General features: G+C 38.9%; 4 protein-coding genes across 4 annotated transcripts; 2 read left to right on the top strand and 2 right to left on the bottom strand.

The window, feature by feature from the left end:
• Nucleotides 1–440: 440 nt before the first annotated feature.
• On the bottom strand, nt 441–2,914 carry MELLADRAFT_94027 (uncharacterized protein; the record flags this gene model as incomplete). The annotated part of the gene is made up of 6 exons (XM_007416789.1): nt 441–560; nt 676–762; nt 864–1,070; nt 1,149–1,259; nt 1,338–2,667; nt 2,721–2,914. 6 exons carry the CDS (start codon nt 2,912–2,914, stop codon nt 441–443), a joined length of 2,049 nt encoding a protein of 682 aa, XP_007416851.1.
• Nucleotides 2,915–7,512: 4,598 nt separating this feature from the next.
• MELLADRAFT_112331 (uncharacterized protein) lies at nt 7,513–8,197 on the bottom strand (the record flags this gene model as incomplete). The annotated part of the gene is made up of 2 exons (XM_007416802.1): nt 7,513–7,618; nt 7,641–8,197. The coding sequence occupies 2 exons, from the start codon at nt 8,195–8,197 to the stop codon at nt 7,513–7,515; spliced, it is 663 nt and encodes a 220-aa protein (XP_007416864.1).
• A 6,568-nt stretch (nt 8,198–14,765) lies between these two features.
• Nucleotides 14,766–17,500, top strand: MELLADRAFT_112330 (family 47 glycoside hydrolase; the record flags this gene model as incomplete). Its single annotated transcript, XM_007416812.1, has 15 exons — nt 14,766–14,955; nt 15,046–15,088; nt 15,163–15,214; nt 15,293–15,358; nt 15,416–15,499; nt 15,583–15,750; nt 15,825–15,921; nt 15,994–16,090; nt 16,176–16,243; nt 16,344–16,564; nt 16,655–16,744; nt 16,811–17,136; nt 17,221–17,239; nt 17,340–17,397; nt 17,463–17,500. 15 exons carry the CDS (start codon nt 14,766–14,768, stop codon nt 17,498–17,500), a joined length of 1,617 nt encoding a protein of 538 aa, XP_007416874.1.
• A 1,124-nt stretch (nt 17,501–18,624) lies between these two features.
• MELLADRAFT_31002 (uncharacterized protein) lies at nt 18,625–19,031 on the top strand (the record flags this gene model as incomplete). The annotated part of the gene is made up of 3 exons (XM_007416734.1): nt 18,625–18,696; nt 18,773–18,818; nt 18,889–19,031. Coding segments are annotated over 3 exons (261 nt in total), but the record flags the coding sequence as incomplete, so codon positions are not given.
• Between the last annotated feature and the right edge of the window lie 479 nt (nt 19,032–19,510).

Genomic DNA, 19,510 nt, shown 5'->3' with positions numbered 1-19,510 from the left:
ATGATTGGTTGATTTTAAATTTGATCAACAATTGATAAATTACTGAAAAGAAATAATAAATATTTTGAAAAAATTATTATTTGATGAAATTAAAATAAAACGATTTTTGTTTTTCTACACATTCGATTATTGAAATCTAATTTCTCACTACATGATAATCAACAAAAAAGAAAAAGAAGAGACTTGTAAGGAAGAAGCCAAAAACTTTCAAATGAGTACAAATCCAACAAAAGAACAAAAAGAGAAACCAAAAAGAACCTGATCAGAAATTCCTTCATTTCTTCAGTTCTTCAAAAAACAAAAACAAGAAAGATGAAATATCAAATCTTGTTTTTTTGAAAAAATGAATACAAACAACTTGAAAAAAAGAAAAGGTTCAATAGAAAAAAAAGATGTGTGTTTTGTTCACGGGGGGCGGTGGTGGTGGGTTTTTTTCTTTCTTAAAGATCTAATAATTCAAAAATAGACCAAGCAAATAAAGGTACAATTAAATTATCATTTTGGTTTGTAAAAGCTTCTAAGCTTCCTACTAAACTAGAACCCATAATAAATTTTAAAATCTAAAATTCACCACCCAAAAAAAAACCAAAAACATCAGATGATGTTCTCCCCCCAAAAAAGTCAAAAAAAAGGGGACAAAAAGATTATTCTTGAAAGCAAGATCAAAAGACTTACCGAAAATTGTTCCACTAAATTAAAGTATCTAAAAACCAATCCGATCCAAACCAAACTTCCAATAAACCCCAAAGTACCTTCAACAGTCTAAACCCCCAAAGAAACCCATAAAATCAAACCTTCATTTCCACAACCCTCTTGAACCAAAAAGAAACCCCTCCCCCCCCAAAAACCCAGAAAAAACTTACTTTCGATCGATTACAATACCAATCCCTACCTTTACCCCATCTTCTACCAATAATCGAAGCCCAAGCATCAGACCAACCCACCACAAAGACTCCAATCAAAGATCCTAGACGGTTTCCTTCTAACCAAAGTCCCGTAGAACAAGCCGTTAAAAGGTAAAAATGACTCAAGATCACCGGACCTGAATCTTTTGAATCAATAAATTCATTCTTAAACCCAAGTGAAGATGGATTCAATTTCCCCCCCAAAAAAACTGATCGCTGGAGATCTTCGGAGAAAACACTTACAAAGAATAAATGGATTGACACGCCGATTGGGTAAACTGCAAAGTACCTTAAAAACTCTAATAGAGTGAATCCAACAAACGCGACTGTGAAAGCTAAAGAAGTGAATCCAGGCTAAGAAAAAGGAATAAAGATGATCGGTTTCAAGTCAATGAAAAAGCAAAGAGATTCAAAGAAACTTTTAAAACATACATCAATCAAGATCGCAGGAATAAACATCAAACAAGACAACCCATGAAAAAACTTTCGTCTAAAATTCAATCCGTTTCCGACGGCTTTCTTTTCGAGAGAAACCGAATTAGACGAATTAGACTGATTGAGATTTAAAGGATGATATTGATCTGAAGGATCGATTTGAAGATTGAGTTTTGAAGGTTTAGAAAGATTAGGAGGATTCAAAGAAGTTGTCCACCAACTTGATTCAAACAGGTTTTTCATCAATTTAAATAATCTTATACAAACCCAAGTCACAGTTAATTCTTGAAACCTAAACCTTTTTAATAATACATAATCTTTTACATAATGATGTTGTGGATGATGATGATGGTGATGATGACGATGTGGATCGGTTTCTTTACGTTGGTTTCGTTTCTTTTTAATTAAATAAGTTGTCCAACCACCAATTCCAATGATCAAACAACTGATCCAATATCCCATGATAGCCAATCTTTTCCAATCAACAAAACAAAAACTCAAGAACCAATTCAATCCGTTTCCCAAGAATTTCTCACTGAATGAATTGGATGCTGATAAAGAAGTAGATTGATTCAAATTAAATAACCATCCTAACCAACCTCTCAAAAGAAGCCAGCCAAAGTAAATGATACCAAGATAGATTGAAAGTGAAAGGATCTTTCTCATTCGATCTTTGGATTGATTTGCATGTTCTTTATGATTATAATGACCAGCTGGATTCGAAAATTGATGATAATATGCATCTCTAGCTAAGCTATTGATCAATGCGGGTGAAGATGTGTTTGTGGTGGGTGGTGGTAGGGGTGATGGAATGGGTGGGTGTAGAGTTGAAGGTTGTAATCGAGTAGGACGAAGTCTTTTGGTAGGTTGTTGACCTAATCTACGTGACCAGATTAACAATGGAGAAAGTGAAAAGCCTATCAAAAAGCTTGCAGAGATAAAGACATGTTGAATGGCAATCAAGGAAGTAGGGAACCGAAAGAGACCGGGTAAGAGATCAAGCGGAAGGGTTTGATTGGTTGGTATAGTTGATGAAGTGATTGAGTCCACAAAAGTGCGATACTTGATTCTAGAGATTGTTAATCTGAATATTTCAAGTGTAAAGGCTACAGCAGTAGAGGCAAAGATAGAAGTTTCTCCTAGGGTAAAACCTCTCCTTGCGAGTCTTGAAATCACGTAAAAGCATGATAGAAAGGTGAAGACAGATGCACCTGTTTCAAGACTTGATAGCTTGAGATGAGATAAACCATTGATTCGAACGATGAGACTGAAGACCAAAGCAATGAGAAAGGATTTGATGGTAGAGCCGAAGAAACGAGTAGAGTTACTGATAGGTAAATAAGCGCATGAATTAGCTACTGATGAGAAAGAGAGATCGACCAGGAGACTGAAGATGTTGATGATGGTGAATGAGAAGAGATTGATTCTTGATGAATATAAGGATTGAATGAGATTTTGAGTAGAATAAGATGGTAATTGAATTCCTCCTTCCTGTTGGTCTTGTTGCAGAGAATGATTCCAAAGTTGAATGAGATTAGGTAGATTTGAGGTTTGAATAAGATGATGATAGGCATCAGTCAGATTTGATTGATTTTTTCTAGTCAAACTGTAAAGTACAGCAGATGAGACTATGAGAGGTAATCCGATTGCGATTGAAAGACCATCATCCGCTTGAGATGGATCCCTGTAACCTCTTGCATCGGTGAATGGTACTCTAAGATAGGTGAGATGAGATTGATGATAATGAATTGATCGAAATGAGTTGATGATAAGATAGATGAAGATCAGAATGAGGTATAGGTTGAATGGGATGGTGGTAGTTTGAAGCTGAAGTTGAAATTGATGTTGATCGTCATTGGTGTTAGTGATCGGTTCAGTGTTCGTAACGGTAGATAGTTGATAAATCCGATAAGCTGATAAAACCAAGCTAAAGAAGATGATGAGAGCTTCTATAGGTGAATGAGATTTGATGATAGTATGCGACCGAGTAGGTGAGGTAGATAAATGCAAGTGATCTGATATGAATTTTTGTTTTTTGATAGAAGGAGATGACCTTGATCTGATTGGATTTGAAGTGTTGATGTTAGATTGATTTGATGGGTTTGATAGATTTAAAGCTTTGATAGATTTGTTTGATTTGATAGATAGATTTGAATTGATGGAATTGATGGAATGCGTTGGAGATGTAGATTGAGTTGGAGATGGAGAAGCTGAAGTTGAAGCTGAAGTTGTAGTTGAAGTTGAGTTTGATAATGATAATGATAATGAAGTGATGGGTCTTGATGATGATGGATTTGATGATGAAGTTGATGGTTGATTGTATATTGAGTAATTTGATTCCATTTCTTATTTCATCTGAACTTCAATCAACTAAATCAGCAAGTAAAGTAAGTAAGAGTAAGTAAAGTATAGTGTTGGCTTCTGTTCGGTAAAGTACAATAATTGATCAGGAAGAATAACTTGTAGCTGTTAAAACCCCTCGCAATCGAGTTATTTACAATTTCACCCTACCCGACTCGGTGTCTTGTCCGGGCATTTCCTACTCGGGTCATCCAACAGACAATTGATGGCTGTGTCTGTCGGGTGAAGGAAAACTAGGAAAACTATGACCTCAAACGCATCATACTCATCTCACTGATATGTATTCGATGTGCGTACAACCACCAGATGGAATGTCCATTGAAGATCTTTCGGGCATCCGCAACACTTTCCCTGGTAAACCACCTCAGACTCTCATATCATGATGTCGATATTTTGTCGATATGGGGTTTGTATTGGAATGGTCTGGATCACAGTTCAAGAAATCAAACGGATCCAATGACAATCAAATTTCACACTTTTCTTTAAATCTGATCGATCATAACTAAGTCAGACCATCTTCATCTTTTATTTCGTTGAAGTTTGGTTCTTCACTCCATTGGTGATCATGGTATATGATCAAGAAACATCATCATTCACCTTGAATCTGATCACCGTGCTCAGACTTGGAAATAAACTCCTTAGGAGCAGTCTTGATTGATCGATAATTTTGTGTGAATCTGATTTAGCATCTTTAGGAGTTATATCGCATTCCTAATATCTCCTCTTGAGTGCCGCAGGACTGAGAAAAGATCTTCATTTTTAAAGGGGTCCCTGGAATTTCACGGCCTACGTTTTACGCTACATAAATTATGGAAAGTGCGTAACGCGTAAAATTCCACTATTCGCTCACAATCTGCAATTTTACGCTCGTTCGATCGAGCGCAAGATTTCCAGCGCAAAGTATGGCACGTAAAATTCCATTATACATCTAAGAAAGACGACTTTTACGGCTCTTTTCTTTTACGCACAACATCGAGCGTAAAAAAAGCGGCGTTGAATTAGATAAAGCAAATTGAAACTTGAATTTTACGCGCGATAAGCAGCATTTCACGCTCCAAGTTACCTCAGATGTCTCTGGGTGTCCTGGCCATCCCGATGAGATCAATGTTTTTTCGGGTCTCAAAACAATCACTCAAGTGTCATATCACTCATGTTCATTTATTGATACTTCTTTTATCGGACTCATCAGGCGTATTACCAAAACAACGACCCCTGATGCGTATCGTGAGCCAGGTTAATTGTCACTTCAACTGCCCTGGACTGGATCACTTTGGCGATTGAGCCCAGTTGGTGATCAATCAATTGGACCAGGGCCCAGATATATCAAAGAAGTTAGGAACAGCTTGTTTCAGCCGTTTTCCAAATAATGAATATTGGTTGGTTTAGCAACCAATGCGAGCCCTTTTCACTTCCTATCGTCTTGTGTCCTCGATTTCATCTTGTCTTGGTCTTGATTTTGTTATTTAAATTTCCTTCCTCATTGTCTAACCATCGACACCTTCCACATCAATATAGAACACTTTTTCACCTCCTCATCGACTAGTTTCCTAAGTTTTGTTTTTTCATTGTCCTACCATATATGTTTCATTGCTGCTTGATTTTTTCCTTTCAGTACTTCCGTACGCGTAGGAAATTACTCAAGTAGTTTTGAATTTATGTTAATTCTTTGCTGCTTCAAAAGATTTCCTTTAGTACTTCCGTACGCTTAGGACATCATTTGGAGCAGCTTAGATTTTCCACCTCGTCTCTTTACCCATCCGATTTTTTTCCTTTTAGTACTTCCGTACGCGTAGGAAATTATTCAACGGGTTCTGAATCAAATTCCAGCTTGTCAGCCAGTTTGTTTATCTTTATTTAGACAGTTTGTAATGAATTGATGTGTACAGGAGATTTTTCAAAAGAATCGTTCAAAATTTTAACTCCTGCACTAGAAAAAAAAGACAAAAAAGTAGATTGAAATGATCAAACTGAAGCTCAAAAGCATGTGACTTGATGTTGTCCGGCTCACAGGTGTGTCTTTCCTTTGCATCCCATTTGACTAAAGCAATGGTACTAATACAGCACACCATCAACAACCTTACAAGCCTATGGTTAGATCATATTCCCCCCCTGCCTTTCCCAACTCCTTTTGAGCAGCCCAGCTATCCATTTGACTGTGGTACTTTTTGATCCAAGTGGGCATATTAGTACTTTGAAGCATTGCTGTGTTGCGGTGCCAACCAAAAACTTCTGGAAGTGGCAAAAGAGACGGCTCTTTTGCCCTCAAGGTGCAAAAGTGGATTCCATCAATAAAGGCCAGTACTATGGGAGCTTTGCTGTTTGGTTGGGTGCGATAAGGAAAAAAAGTGTTACAATTTCCTTGACTTGGATCCAATAGTACTACGGGACAATCATAAGCACTAGCAATAACAAACCCCATGAAAGGCATCCACATCCAGTACGCCTTTTCACATTCAACTTTGTCGTGATTCAGTCGGATGAGCATGTCTTGAACAACTTCTGCAGCAAAAGATTGAGTTCTTCTAGTCCTCATTGAGGTTCGGTTTGGAGTTGAGGAGAGGAGCATTTCGTGATTTTTAGCATGTTCAGATAGCTCATGAAGTAGTTTCTGTCTGACATCCAAATACGATTGTTCAGAGTAGATACCTAAAGCCTCCGCGGTTGCATAGTATCCACAGTTTCCATATGCAGGTGGGTTGAATGTTGAATCGATGTAGGGAACCATGAAACCAGGTATCTGCCTCAATATGTCCTGATCTAGATGAGAAGTGAGCGCACTTTTCTCGCAGCAACGACTAAACGACTTGGAATCTTTGATGACATTCTCTGCAACAAAATTCTCGTCTTCAAGAGGAAACATTGCGTTTCCAAAGACGCGGCTTTCTTCAAGAGTTTTTTTGACTTTGGGATGCGCCCTTGGCAGGTCCAAATCTTCAGCAATGAGTGACAAGGCAACTTCAGGAACCAGTACACGGCGAATGAAGTATTCGGGAGGGAAAGGAGTGGCTTTTCCGACATCTAGTTGAGTGGCCGACTTTTCAGACAAGAACATTCTAGTCAAAGTCTTGCTGATTATTTCCAAACCTCTCTTGCCATAACTGAGAGGGAGGAAATATTGTTAGTGTCCTCCCAATACCCGACAAATATGAGCAAACACTTACTACCCGGGCTGCTCCACCTGAAAACCATCAAACTCGCCGGATAAACTGAACATGGCAGGTCCCTGTTTTTTCCATTGGATCCTGGCATTCTCCAGAAAAGACAAAGATGATTTTTTATCAATGATCTGGACAAGATAATCGGTATGATTTTGAATGCGCCTGAAATTTAGGCATCATCAGCAAGCAAGGTCGACTCAATTTACTGGAGATGGAAAATCGCAAGGTCAAGTAGAGAATTCAAAACTTACTGTTCTAGAATGTCGAAGTTGATTGCAGTTGGCCAACCCTCAAGTTTTCCCAAGGGTATCGCATTCCGCTCCGCCGCATGAAGATCACAGAAATCAGCTGATATCGGCCACTAAGGGTACATAAAAGTTCAGCAAAAAAACAAATCAATTATCAAACTAATGACAAACAACTCACAGAAGAATCGGGTAAGGCCAATAGTGTATCTTTCAGCTTCAGGAGTCTTTCCGATGGCGCTGAAGGAAGCAGATCTTCACAGAACGGACATTCTTCTTCTCCTTCACGTCGATCTTGCATGCTGACGTCAGAATCACTTGTGTCAGAATTACTCGTGTCGGAATTATTGGTGTCAGAATTACTCGTGTAAACTTGTGCTGGTTCATTCTTGGGTGCAGGTGATATCTTTAAAGTGGGACAATAGTTGGCCCGATGTCCTGGTTCCTTGCAGAGGCCGCATTTGAAAGGGCGTTTAGGTTGTGTTTGCGTTGTTTGTTGCAAAGGTTGGACTGACTGAGAAGGAGGAGCTTGTAACGTTTTGGAACTTTGAGTGTCCTGAGAAACTCTTCCATTAGATGTAGAAGTACGAGCCTTCTTCTTTGCGCTTCCTGAAACTGGAATTGGGTCAGGTACTTGTTTTCTCTTCCCTACCTTCAAAATCAATCGCTGTGGTTTTATCTCTCCGCTGACTTGATCTTTTTGATCATGGCCTTTAGTAATCTCTGGATCCGCAACCTGAGTCAGATCTGATAGCTTGGTGTTGTTGCTGAATAGATCCGTGAGTTCTGACTGATTAAGAGAAATAAGTTTGTTTGCGGCCTCAGTCAAATTTGATAGCTTAGTGTTGTTGTTGAATAGATCTGTGAGTTCTGACTGAGTAAGTGAAATAAATTCATTTTTTGATGTCTCATTCAAACAATGTGGGCTGATCTCATCATCCTTTGGTAATTCAATTTGGGAACTTTGATGATTTCCTTTTCCGTGTTCTAGTGATGATGCAGCTTGGGTGGGATGTTGAGGAACTGTTGGAAATGGATTGAGTTGTGGAATCAAGAGACTTTGGTCATTTAGCTTGAGAGGATTATCTTTCATGTATTTTTCTTCTTCGGGATTGTAATCTCTGGAATACATCACCCACGATGTATTTTCAGATGTTCCTCCAATAGATTTTAATTCTCGAGCAACCATTTGAGCTTTGCCTGCATTAATTGCATCATTATGAACCCACACTGCCTTGAGACCTTTGTAATCACGAACTACTTTGCACCAGTAATGATTTCCACTCCAATACCCCCGAGCATTCATTTTGTAAGTTATGTTTTCTAAAACAAGCTCATAGGGGAAATCAACTTCAGCCTGCATTTTTTTGGCGGCTTTGTGATCAGAATCGAGCAGCAGATCTATGTCGAGTTGAATGTAAAGATGAGGAGGTGGTGGTTTTAATTTGATGACACTTTGCTCATAAAACGCTGGTGTTCCTGTTGCACCTTCTGGACACAACATACAGTGTAAGTTTGAAATTCCCCGAAGACCAGTTGAACACCATTGTGAAATCAAGTTTCCAGCTCCGGAGTAATCAAGGCTGCAATTCTGAAATTGTGATGGTATGATGTGGATGGCGTTGGTTTGTGTGGTTTCTTTTTTTTTATGAGTTGAATCCTTTGAACAGATGTACTGGACTTCACAATCCATTCGCCATAGAGTCTTGATTGGTGCTGTTTTGTTTGTTTTTGAATCAAAAAGTTTTTTGAAAAACATATCTGCTGAGTGAAATTCATTGCTTTTAAACATTCCTTCAAAAGTTGATTGTAATGCGTTCTGGAGAGAATTTTGCCCTTGTACGAGGATCTTTGCAATGCTTGCTACTTCTGACATTTCACATGTAGCACGCGAACTGAGATGTTGTGTTAATTTTGTGTAAAGATCACCAGACTTTCCATTAGATCCACGGAACCAGAGCGGATTGATAAGAGTGTAAAGACATTCAAGGATTGAATTCATCCAGCAACGGTTTGCCCGAGGGAATTTTTGTGTAGCAACGTAGGATTGATAGGTGGTAACAGGATTACAATCAACTCCAGTGGCTCCTTTTGGGCGTCCCAGTTTCTTTGTGGAAAGGAGTTTAGTTGTGGTATCAGGTGGCCGGCCATCATTTGGTTTGTGTCGTTTTTTTCGATTTTTTGACCATCCAAAGGCCTGTGACACCTTTTTGTAGTTTTTAGAGAGACCACCATATTCAACTGAAATTCCAGCCATCAAGTCTGTGTAATTCCGTTCAAGACACTTCACCAGTGCAAACAATTGGACTAAGCCAACTTGAATGGTACAATTCCCTTCACTTTGAATTCCAAAAGTTTAAATCAAATAAAAGAAAGAATAAGTTACAAAGGAAACTTTAAACTTTCAAGAAAAGAAGAAGAACTTGCCATATCATGTAGTACACTCGATGCATAGACTCTTTGTTAAACTGTTTAGAGCGGACAGAGACGAGAGAATTTATAGTAGCTCAAAGTTAGAGCACGCTCAAGAACAGTTGTGAGAGTGTTAAGAGAAAACACTCGAACCTTTATAGTAGCTCAAAGTTAGAGCACGCTCAAGAACAGTTGTGAGAGTGTTAAGAGAAAACACTCGAACCTATTCAAGACGGACAAAAGGAACTGGACGTGAGGAAATGACTTTTGGACAATGATAATGAAAAGTTCAGATGGTATTTCTTTCTGCACACCTTTATAGTAGCTCAAAGTTAGAGCACGCTCAAGAACAGTTGTGAGAGTGTTAAGAGAAAACACTCGAACCTGAGAACAAAGTAAAGGAATTAATAAGAGAAAGAAATAGTAAAAAGTATGCTAGTATCTAACCTATTCAAGACGGACAAAAGGAACTGGACGTGAGGAAATGACTTTTGGACAATGATAATGAAAAGTTCAGATGGGAAAAAGAGGAACAACAGTTGCACACAGAAAAGAACTACTAATAGGTGAAAAACTTCTTTTCTCCATTTCCCAATCCGTCAACTCCTTTCCACATCATCCACGTTTCATCCCAATGGTTACATTGTCCCAATCCGTCAATAAAATGATCAAGTTGTGGTTGTCTAATAAGTTACCTAACCGGTGATGGTGAACTGCAATTCTGAAATTGTGATGGTATGATGTGGATGGCGTTGGTTTGTGTGGTTTCTTTTTTTTTATGAGTTGAATCCTTTGAACAGATGTACTGGACTTCACAATCCATTCGCCATAGAGTCTTGATTGGTGCTGTTTTGTTTGTTTTTGAATCAAAAAGTTTTTTGAAAAACATATCTGCTGAGTGAAATTCATTGCTTTTAAACATTCCTTCAAAAGTTGATTGTAATGCGTTCTGGAGAGAATTTTGCCCTTGTACGAGGATCTTTGCAATGCTTGCTACTTCTGACATTTCACATGTAGCACGCGAACTGAGATGTTGTGTTAATTTTGTGTAAAGATCACCAGACTTTCCATTAGATCCACGGAACCAGAGCGGATTGATAAGAGTGTAAAGACATTCAAGGATTGAATTCATCCAGCAACGGTTTGCCCGAGGGAATTTTTGTGTAGCAACGTAGGATTGATAGGTGGTAACAGGATTACAATCAACTCCAGTGGCTCCTTTTGGGCGTCCCAGTTTCTTTGTGGAAAGGAGTTTAGTTGTGGTATCAGGTGGCCGGCCATCATTTGGTTCGTGTCGATTTTTTCGATTTTTTGACCATCCAAAGGCCTGTGACACCTTTTTGTAGTTTTTAGAGAGACCACCATATTCAACTGAAATTCCAGCCATCAAGTCCGTGTAATTCCGTTCAAGACACTTCACCAGTGCAAACAATTGGACTAAGCCAACTTGAATGGTACAATTCCCTTCACTTTGAATTCCAAAAGTTTAAATCAAATAAAAGAAAGAATAAGTTACAAAGGAAACTTTAAACTTTCAAGAAAAGAAGAAGAACTTGCCATATCATGTAGTACACTCGATGCATAGACTCTTGAGCATTAGTTGTCGCAGGAAGACCATCATCATCATCATCCAATCCATAATCATCAATTTTAGGTTTTCGTCCAGGAAAAAGCATAGCTTCTATGTCTGCAGATTGCCACCACTGTATCCACCCTTTAGCAAGTGGAAAATCCTTCACAAGATTATCCATTTTTTGCTCATGTGTTAGACCACCCGCTTTTTTGGCTTGAAGCAAAGATAAGGCTTGTGTGGTGAATGACTCCTACAAAGCAAAAAATCAGTATTGAATCTTTAAAGATGAAAGGTTTCAAGATATCTCTACACACCTGATCCCCTAATTTTATGATGGCATGATTCCGTTTTATACGTGTAATTGAGGCACGAAAATGTTCTTCACATCCTGAAAGCCTTGAAAGTGCATGATTGTAATCCTTTTCAAAGATAGACATATACGCTGCAATGAAGCCATTCTTCTGTGCGGTTGAAAAATCTACAACTTGACGCACTACAATATCGCGTTCAGCCGGAGTCATAGAAGCACCTTTGATCTGTTTCAATAATGTTTCAAAATGAGACTGATAATGAGCAGTTGTAAGGCCTCCGATCCAAGTGAGTTGAATAGGAGTCCAGCGTTTGAGGACCTCACTATACATTGAAGTGGAAAGGAGGTATCCGATTGCAAAAAACTTATAGGTGACATCAGAAAGCAGTCCACCTCTATAAACACCATCATTTTCATCCCTCATTAACAACTGATCTGCCATCCACTGTGTTTGAAAAGTGAGATGGGCATCTTCCATGAATGAGCTAGAAATCATTTTCAAACCACGTCTAGAATTATAATAAACATCACAAGTAAGCTTAAGTGTTTCTAATTTTATTTCAAGCAGGTACTTACTTTAACCACTCGCCCATATCTGTGACAAATTCATCTGATTTCCCAGCATTCTTTTTGTCTGGAATCATCCCTGCTTGAGATAAAAACACTCGACGGTAGTAAGCCACTTGGTCTCGATGTCCAAATGCCCGATGAATTGATGCCACTGTCTCAATAGGTTGCTGTCCTGCTGGAGCTCGCCCAACCTGTGAATGCAATCAATTCACATCAACAACTACCTCAAAAACAACATAAAACAAATACGCCAATTTTACAACTCACGGTGTGCTCTATGGGACGCGTCACTGGGTTGCTTATAATCTTCTCAGCGAGTTTTGATTTTGAAAGCTTGTCTGCTATTGATTTTCTAGGCCAAGGATGACCATGGACACCCATATGTCTCATAATCCCCCATCCACTGATGTGGTTATCAACACGACAGGTGGTATTAGTGCACCTTTGATAATATAGATTGCCCGGGCATCTTGGTACCTTGCACTTGTTTATCCTAGTGAGATGATTGATAACAGATGAATAAGTTCAAAATTCAATCTTGACATGATAGAGTGGGTACTTACACAGTCTCCCATTCATCCATCTTCCGTCGACCAGTCAAAGGTGAGTCAAGGACATCACACTCCAGGTTTTCACAACGAATTACACCAAGGCAGTTGATGCAAAAAGTATTCCAATCACCCTCATCACTGCCACGAGCACCTGACTTGCTATAGCTATAACCCACTATGCCCCAGTTGGTGACTTTTTGCTTCGGCATCTTGACATATACAGTCCCTCGGTCTGGGAACAGCGGATATCCCTCAGGATCAAGAGTAGTACCATGATCAATGAAGGTTTCAAATGATGCTTGATCAACTGGTAACCTAAAGTTCTTTTTACCGGCCTTCGATTCGACTTCATCTTCTTTTTCGACTTCATCTTCTTTTTTGACTTCATCTTCCTTTGAATTGACCACATCTTCATTCAAGTCGAGTGTATTTTCATTGATAGCTGTCTTGATGATCTCTTCAGTTTCTTCTTTGTCATAATAATCAAATAGGATATTCGGATCCATCATCAAGGGAGAAAAGGTTGAATTTGTGATGTTCAAAGTCGAAACAAAATCAAATGTCTCTCATGATTTATTTGCGCTGGACCCCTGCATACAAAAAATCATTCTGTGCGTACAGGCCATCCCAATTGGGACTAGCACATTTAGAGGTGTAACTCAGGCCGCAAAATTCAACAGTCCACCCCGAAAGTTGATTTTTGCGGCCTTTCTTTTACACACCTTCAAGGCCGTGAAAATCAAAGGCCGTAAAATTCATGATTCTAACCCCTCTACATACAAATTTGCGCTTGATCTTTTGCGCTTCATATTTTTACGCATCTCAAAAGTAAAAAAACCAGCGTAAAATTCCACAATCGGTGGGAATTGTGTAATTTTACACCTCTCGCATTTTACGCTCCTTATCCGGCGTAAATTGTGGAGCGCAAAATTCACCCACCCCTTTTTAAAGTGTGATTGTTAAATAGGATATTACACACTACATATTCGTCTCATCAAAACCTCGAGTGAACAAGCATTTCTGGGACTTGGTATTTCTTGATGACTGGGACATTTTCACTCTCTGCTCCGGTGTATTTCCTTCTGCTTTCGCGCGCTTTGCTTCCATGTGTAGATCAACGCATAAATCACCCCCCGCTTAGGGTGGCTGTTAATAAGTTTTAGTGCTGCTGCGCTGCAGGTTGAGTGAGCATCAGGAGGGCGGTGAAAACATCGTGACCAGCCGCGGCCCGCGGGACATCATTGCAATTTTCCCAAAATGTGGTCCCGTGCATAAAGTGTATTGGCCAGTTTACCATGTTGTCCCATTATGACAAAGATGGATTCACAACAATGATCATCCCACCAATCTTCATTCTACACTCTACAAGTCCATGCAAAGTTGCTGATTACCACTCTCCCGGAAAACATTGATAATATTTAAAGATATCAAAGCTGTTTTCAAGACTTTTCCACAAGAAAGCTCGTCATAAATTATAACTATTTTTTATAACATTCTTTAGCTTTTATTTCAATACCATCATGCTGTGGCTATTCTGGATGTATTCCCTTTTGATTTATGTCTGTGCGCCAATGGCAAGATCACACAAATGAAAAATGGGTGATTATATCATACAAGGCCTGGCGCATACATAGAAATCACCAAGCCTGATGTTTCTTTAAAATATTGGTTTAGCTTTTATTTTGGTTGTGTACACTGTGTGCAAATATCCATACATCCATGGATGGATCTCAGTATGAGGAAGTCTATAAGCAGGTACACCAATCAAATGGATCAGGATGGACAAAGGATGATGAGGCTGCAAGATATCTTAATCTTGCTACGGATCACAATTGATTATGCTGAGTATCACTATAGAATCTAGATCACTATCACGCGGTTCGGTTGATATGAGGACGCGTTAATTTCAAATACATGCGAAATGTCATCACATCATGTGAAATGTCCAGCGGGAGGCCAATTGAAATTTTGTGGAGATCTCGCCGGCCGGCCAGAATCGGAATCGCCGAAGCCTTCAATTTCTCTGAAAGTTGATTCTTTCAAGTGAGGCGAATGTTTTTATTTATGTACATACACACGTAATTTGATCTTCAACTTACCGCCTCTCGTTAACTTCCCGGCTGTCGCTTTTCCATCGTCATTTATTTGACTTTTTGGCCATTATACCCACTGAGATTTTTTTTAAAGATCAGATTTCTTCCGATATCGAACAGTTTGATCATAGCACTTCTATAAAATCCATAACATGCTTCGCGCAACTTTCTTGGTCCTACTCCTTTCATTTACACTCCTTCAAGTTGATTTATTAAAGTTTCATTTCCAGAAGCCAGGATTAGGTCAATCGACCCTTGCCGCAACCCGTGCAGAAGATATTAAGCAGAAACTTAAAGAGGCTCATTCTGATTACATTCGTTGGGGATTTCCTGCTGATGAAGGTCTGTTTACTTCAAAGTGAAAAGACGTTGATTTTTATGATTTGATAAACTGAAATGTGGTGAATTGTCTTATGTACCATGATTTATCAGTCGCACCATTATCTAAAAATGGTTCAAACACACTTAATGGTTGGTAAGTCGATAAAGACCCGCTTGGTTTTCGTATCTCTCCGCTTTGCACTGACTGCGTGTGCGATCTGTATTTAGGGGAGCTACCCTTGTAGACAGCTTGGACACACTTTACATGATGGGCCTACACGTGAGTTACATAAAAGTAGCATTCTAAGTTTTGTGTTGACGAGTACATATGTTGTGAAAATGGTTGTATGCAAAATAGGACGAATTCGAGGACGGGCTTAAGAAGACAGCCAAGATTGACTTCAGTCGAAGTTATGTTAATCAGGTAAAGAGCCTCGTAAACAAAATAGACCTTTCTGGGCGGCTAATCTACGATGAAAAGCTGACGAGTGTTGTATATACACCACAATGTCAACAGACAGTATCAATCTTTGAAACCACAATCCGATACCTTGGTGGAATACTGGTACGTCAATATCCTTATAACTCCCTCTTGCTCAGATAGGTTGGGGAAACATGTGACTTACCAAAAGTTTTGAATGATGTTAGACAGCGTATGAGTTGACTGGACAAACTCGAAAAGACCTCTTAGATAGAGCTCATCAATTGGGTAATAAACTAGCATATGGATGGTCAAATTCTTCACATCCAATTCCTTATGGATTTTTAAACTTTACCACCAACAAACCAATAATTGATACGACCAATATAGCAGAAGTGAGTACCAAAGCTTTCCCTCAGGATTTGATATTTCATTCCTTATATTTGCCTCTTTTTTTGGTTTTGATCAGGCTGGTACACTTATCTTGGAGTTTGACCGCTTGAGTCATTATACTGGCAACGACACCTTTCGCGCCTTGGCTGACAAAACTATGAAAGCTCTTATGAGTAAGTAAAAGTCATGAGACCAGAAGCATCAAAACTTGACTTTTAACAAATCATCATTTCATTTCATAACAGATCTTCCCAACGAGTTTCCCGGGCTACCTTCTCGGGAAATATATCCAGGAAATTCTAGTTTTGTTGGTGACTATATCACATGGGGTGGTGGTATAGAGTTGAGCACCTACACAGTATTCTTACTCTTGTTAAAGAGATATTGAAGTACTACGTACATCTTTTTCACTTCTTACTACGTGTAGCTCGTACTTTGAGTACCTGCTGAAGTATGCAATGCTGGTTGATAATCGGGATCCTAGATACCTTGAAGGTATTCAAAAATTTTCTCTCACTCATGAGCATTCATCTAATCATCTGTTTTACACCTTCACTGATAACCTTTATGGAAATTTAATGATATCATCATATAGAGTGGAAAAAAGCAGTTTACTCATCGATCAAGCATTTATTAACTGTTTCGAACGGACATACCTACCTCGCAGCTTATTCTAAAAGCCGAAAAGGACTTCAATACGTAGTTTCTCATTTTGAATGCTTTGTTGGAGGAAACTGGCTCTTAGGTGGAAAGTTCATCGGTGATGAAACGATCGTCAAATACGGTTTACAATTAATCGATACTTGTATGTATACAGTTGAGTACATTGTTTACGATTTCATCTTGATAGCCTCTCTCACTTCTTTTACTTTATCACGATGATTTCTATCGATTCTTTTGAGATAGTACACAAGTACGGAGACTGGGCTGGGTCCTGTAGTCTTCCGCTTTCTGGGACCTAATGGAGAGGTCACTGGACCAAATATGACTGCACAGGTACATCATATCATTCCAGCCTTTTTGTGTGGTATACATTGATGTGTGTTTCTTTTTATTGCACAGGACCAAGCATTTAACAAGAAGCATGGCTTTTATATTTCAGCTGCTGATTATCTATTACGGCAAGTCTCTTCTATAAAATTTTCATTGAAAGTATTCAACACCCTAAAACTTATAAAAGTAACCATTTGTTTGAACTTTAGACCTGAAGTCTTAGAATCAGTTTTTTACGCCTGGCGTATGACAGGTGATGAAAGGTATCAAGAATTCGCATGGTCCACATTCAAAGCATTAAATAAGTATTGTAAAGCACCTGCAAGTTATGCTTCTATATTGTATGTTAACGATGCTAAAAATGTTACTCAAATCGATGACTCTGAAAGTTTTCTGTAAGTCACCTTTATTTTTTCAACGATTGTAGAAAAAAGGGAAAAGTTTGAGTTTTGACTCATTATATTCTCTTTTAAATGTAGCTTTTCTGAGACGTTCAAGGTAAGAGAAATTAACTCTTTTGGTCTCAAAGAAAACATTGGAAAATCCTATACAATTAGATCACAGCAATGGAGTTGATCAATGTGGATTTTCTTGACAGTATCTATACTTAATATTTGCACCAGCTTCTCATTTTTCGCTTGATGAATACGTCTTCAGTGAGTTCTGAAGAGCGCTTCAATTTTGAGGCTTATATACTAATATCACCGTGACTTTAATTTAGACACTGAGGCACATCCGTACCGCTACAATGGGTGTTAAGATCCATCTTCTCTTTCAAGGGACTTTATCCCGTTCCTTTTCTCTCTCTATCAAAAATCATCCCTATCTTCCATTTGCTTGATTTATGTCTCTGAAACCAATCTTAAGAACCTTTCTGGAACAGCTTTAAACCAATGTGAATTTGTGATCAACTTTTTCGTCTGTCTGTAACTTAATTCTTGACTTGTTATACTACATATTACGATCTTTTTGTTCGTCTTTGTTTTTACCATATTTATATTCAGAATCTGGTCAATATCGTCGAGTGCAGTACATGGGGCCATGCTATGAAGCTGGCGCATTTGCAAAACAAGATGACAGGCCCTTCAGATCACCGTGCAGCTATTATTCATTATTCTGCCTCGGCTCTGACTCTTACTATTAGATTTAATGCCTAACAGCCTAGCCAGACTTCACACTTTGATTGATAAATGTGCTAGAAGATTTTATCGTATGATGGTTTGGTATTTTGAATACTAGAGCCAAACTGAGTTGAGATGGTCATCATTGAGCACGTTTTGATGCGGTTCCAAGAAGCCTGTGTTCTTCTGTGAAAATATGATAAAATCACGCTTCTCAATGATATTCCTGGCTCAGAGAGATGATTGGCGGAACAAGGGAAATATATCATCCTATGTATGTATATCACCGTGCCAAGAGTTAAGGCACTTCAATCTGACCTGAATCTGAGAAACTATCCCTCCTTTGAGACTCGCTTAACCAAGTCCCCACCTCAAACCGCAGGCGTTGAGTCTGCGGAGGAGGACTTGGAGTCTGAGAAGAGTGGATGAATGGATGTTACCCGCACGTGATGATTGCCCGGTAATGACGATTACCCGGTTCCGTGCATTGACAATTTGAGACCCGTGCAAACGCATAAATTTGAAGTTTGAGGGAAGAATCAAAGTTTTTGACAAAAGACAAGGAAACAAGGAAACAAGATGGAACAATCAACTTCAACTTCAACTTCAACTTCAGCTTCAACAACAGCAACAGCAACAGCTTCAACTTCCAAATCAACTCTCGAATCTAAAGCTCAATTCATACCCAAACCATCAACTACATCTGAAACTTTTTTAAATGAGTTTTGGTCTCATATCACAAATCATGCAAAGGCGTATCAATCCGATTTTAAAGATAGTCAAATCCCATTAGCAAGGATTAAAAAGTTAATGAAAACTGATCCAGAGATTAATGTAACGAATCTCACTTTTCTATTCGATCTATTTTCAAGAAGAAATTGACTTATTTTCTTATTGACATTTTAAATAGATGATAGCTACTGAAGTTGTAGTGATGATGGATAAAGCTTGTGAAAGTAAGTACAGTACCTCATTCATCTTTTAAATAACTTATCACTCATGTATTCCTTGTTGGTCTTCTTGCAGTCTTTGTCAACGAAATCACCGTTCGAGCTTTTCTTGTAGCAAGTGCTTCGAATAGACGTACCCTAAATACGGATGACATAGCAATTGCAGTTAGCAAGAGTGATATGTTTGATTTCTTGATCGATATCGTACCACCACCAGAACATCCGGCTTCAGAGTGAGTTCTTTTCAAAGACAATCAATCATTGCACTTCCGGGACAGTCTAATCTGAATATTGTTCTCTTTACCTCTTTTTAGTGAACCTCTTGACAATAGTCTAACCTCGCCAACCTCAGGATCAGTTCCTCTTCCATCCAAACCATCAAAAAAACGTACAAGAGCCAGAGTCCCTACCTCACCAATCCAATCCACATCAAATATCAACAAGAAGACTAAACGTCCTATGAAACCAAACCCGAATCTTTTACCTGAAGAAATCGCTGTTCCTATCCCCGAAGCTGACCGTATTGCCGAACGACAACGTCTACAGGCGGTACCGATTCCTGATTCTGAATTAATACCTCCCCGTTGGGAAATGGCTGTACCGATATCTGATGATCACCATCATCCGACTCTTCTCGATCATCCAGACCAAGAGGATGACCAAGAGGATGAAAAACCGAACATCGGAATCGACCCCTT

This window comes from Melampsora larici-populina, assembly GCF_000204055.1.
Source record: "Melampsora larici-populina 98AG31 unplaced genomic scaffold MELLAscaffold_64, whole genome shotgun sequence".
Taxonomy (NCBI): Eukaryota; Fungi; Basidiomycota; class Pucciniomycetes; order Pucciniales; family Melampsoraceae; genus Melampsora; species Melampsora laricis-populina.
The sequence above is the reverse complement of the archived record's forward strand: the minus strand, read 5'-3'. Positions and strand labels throughout refer to the sequence as shown.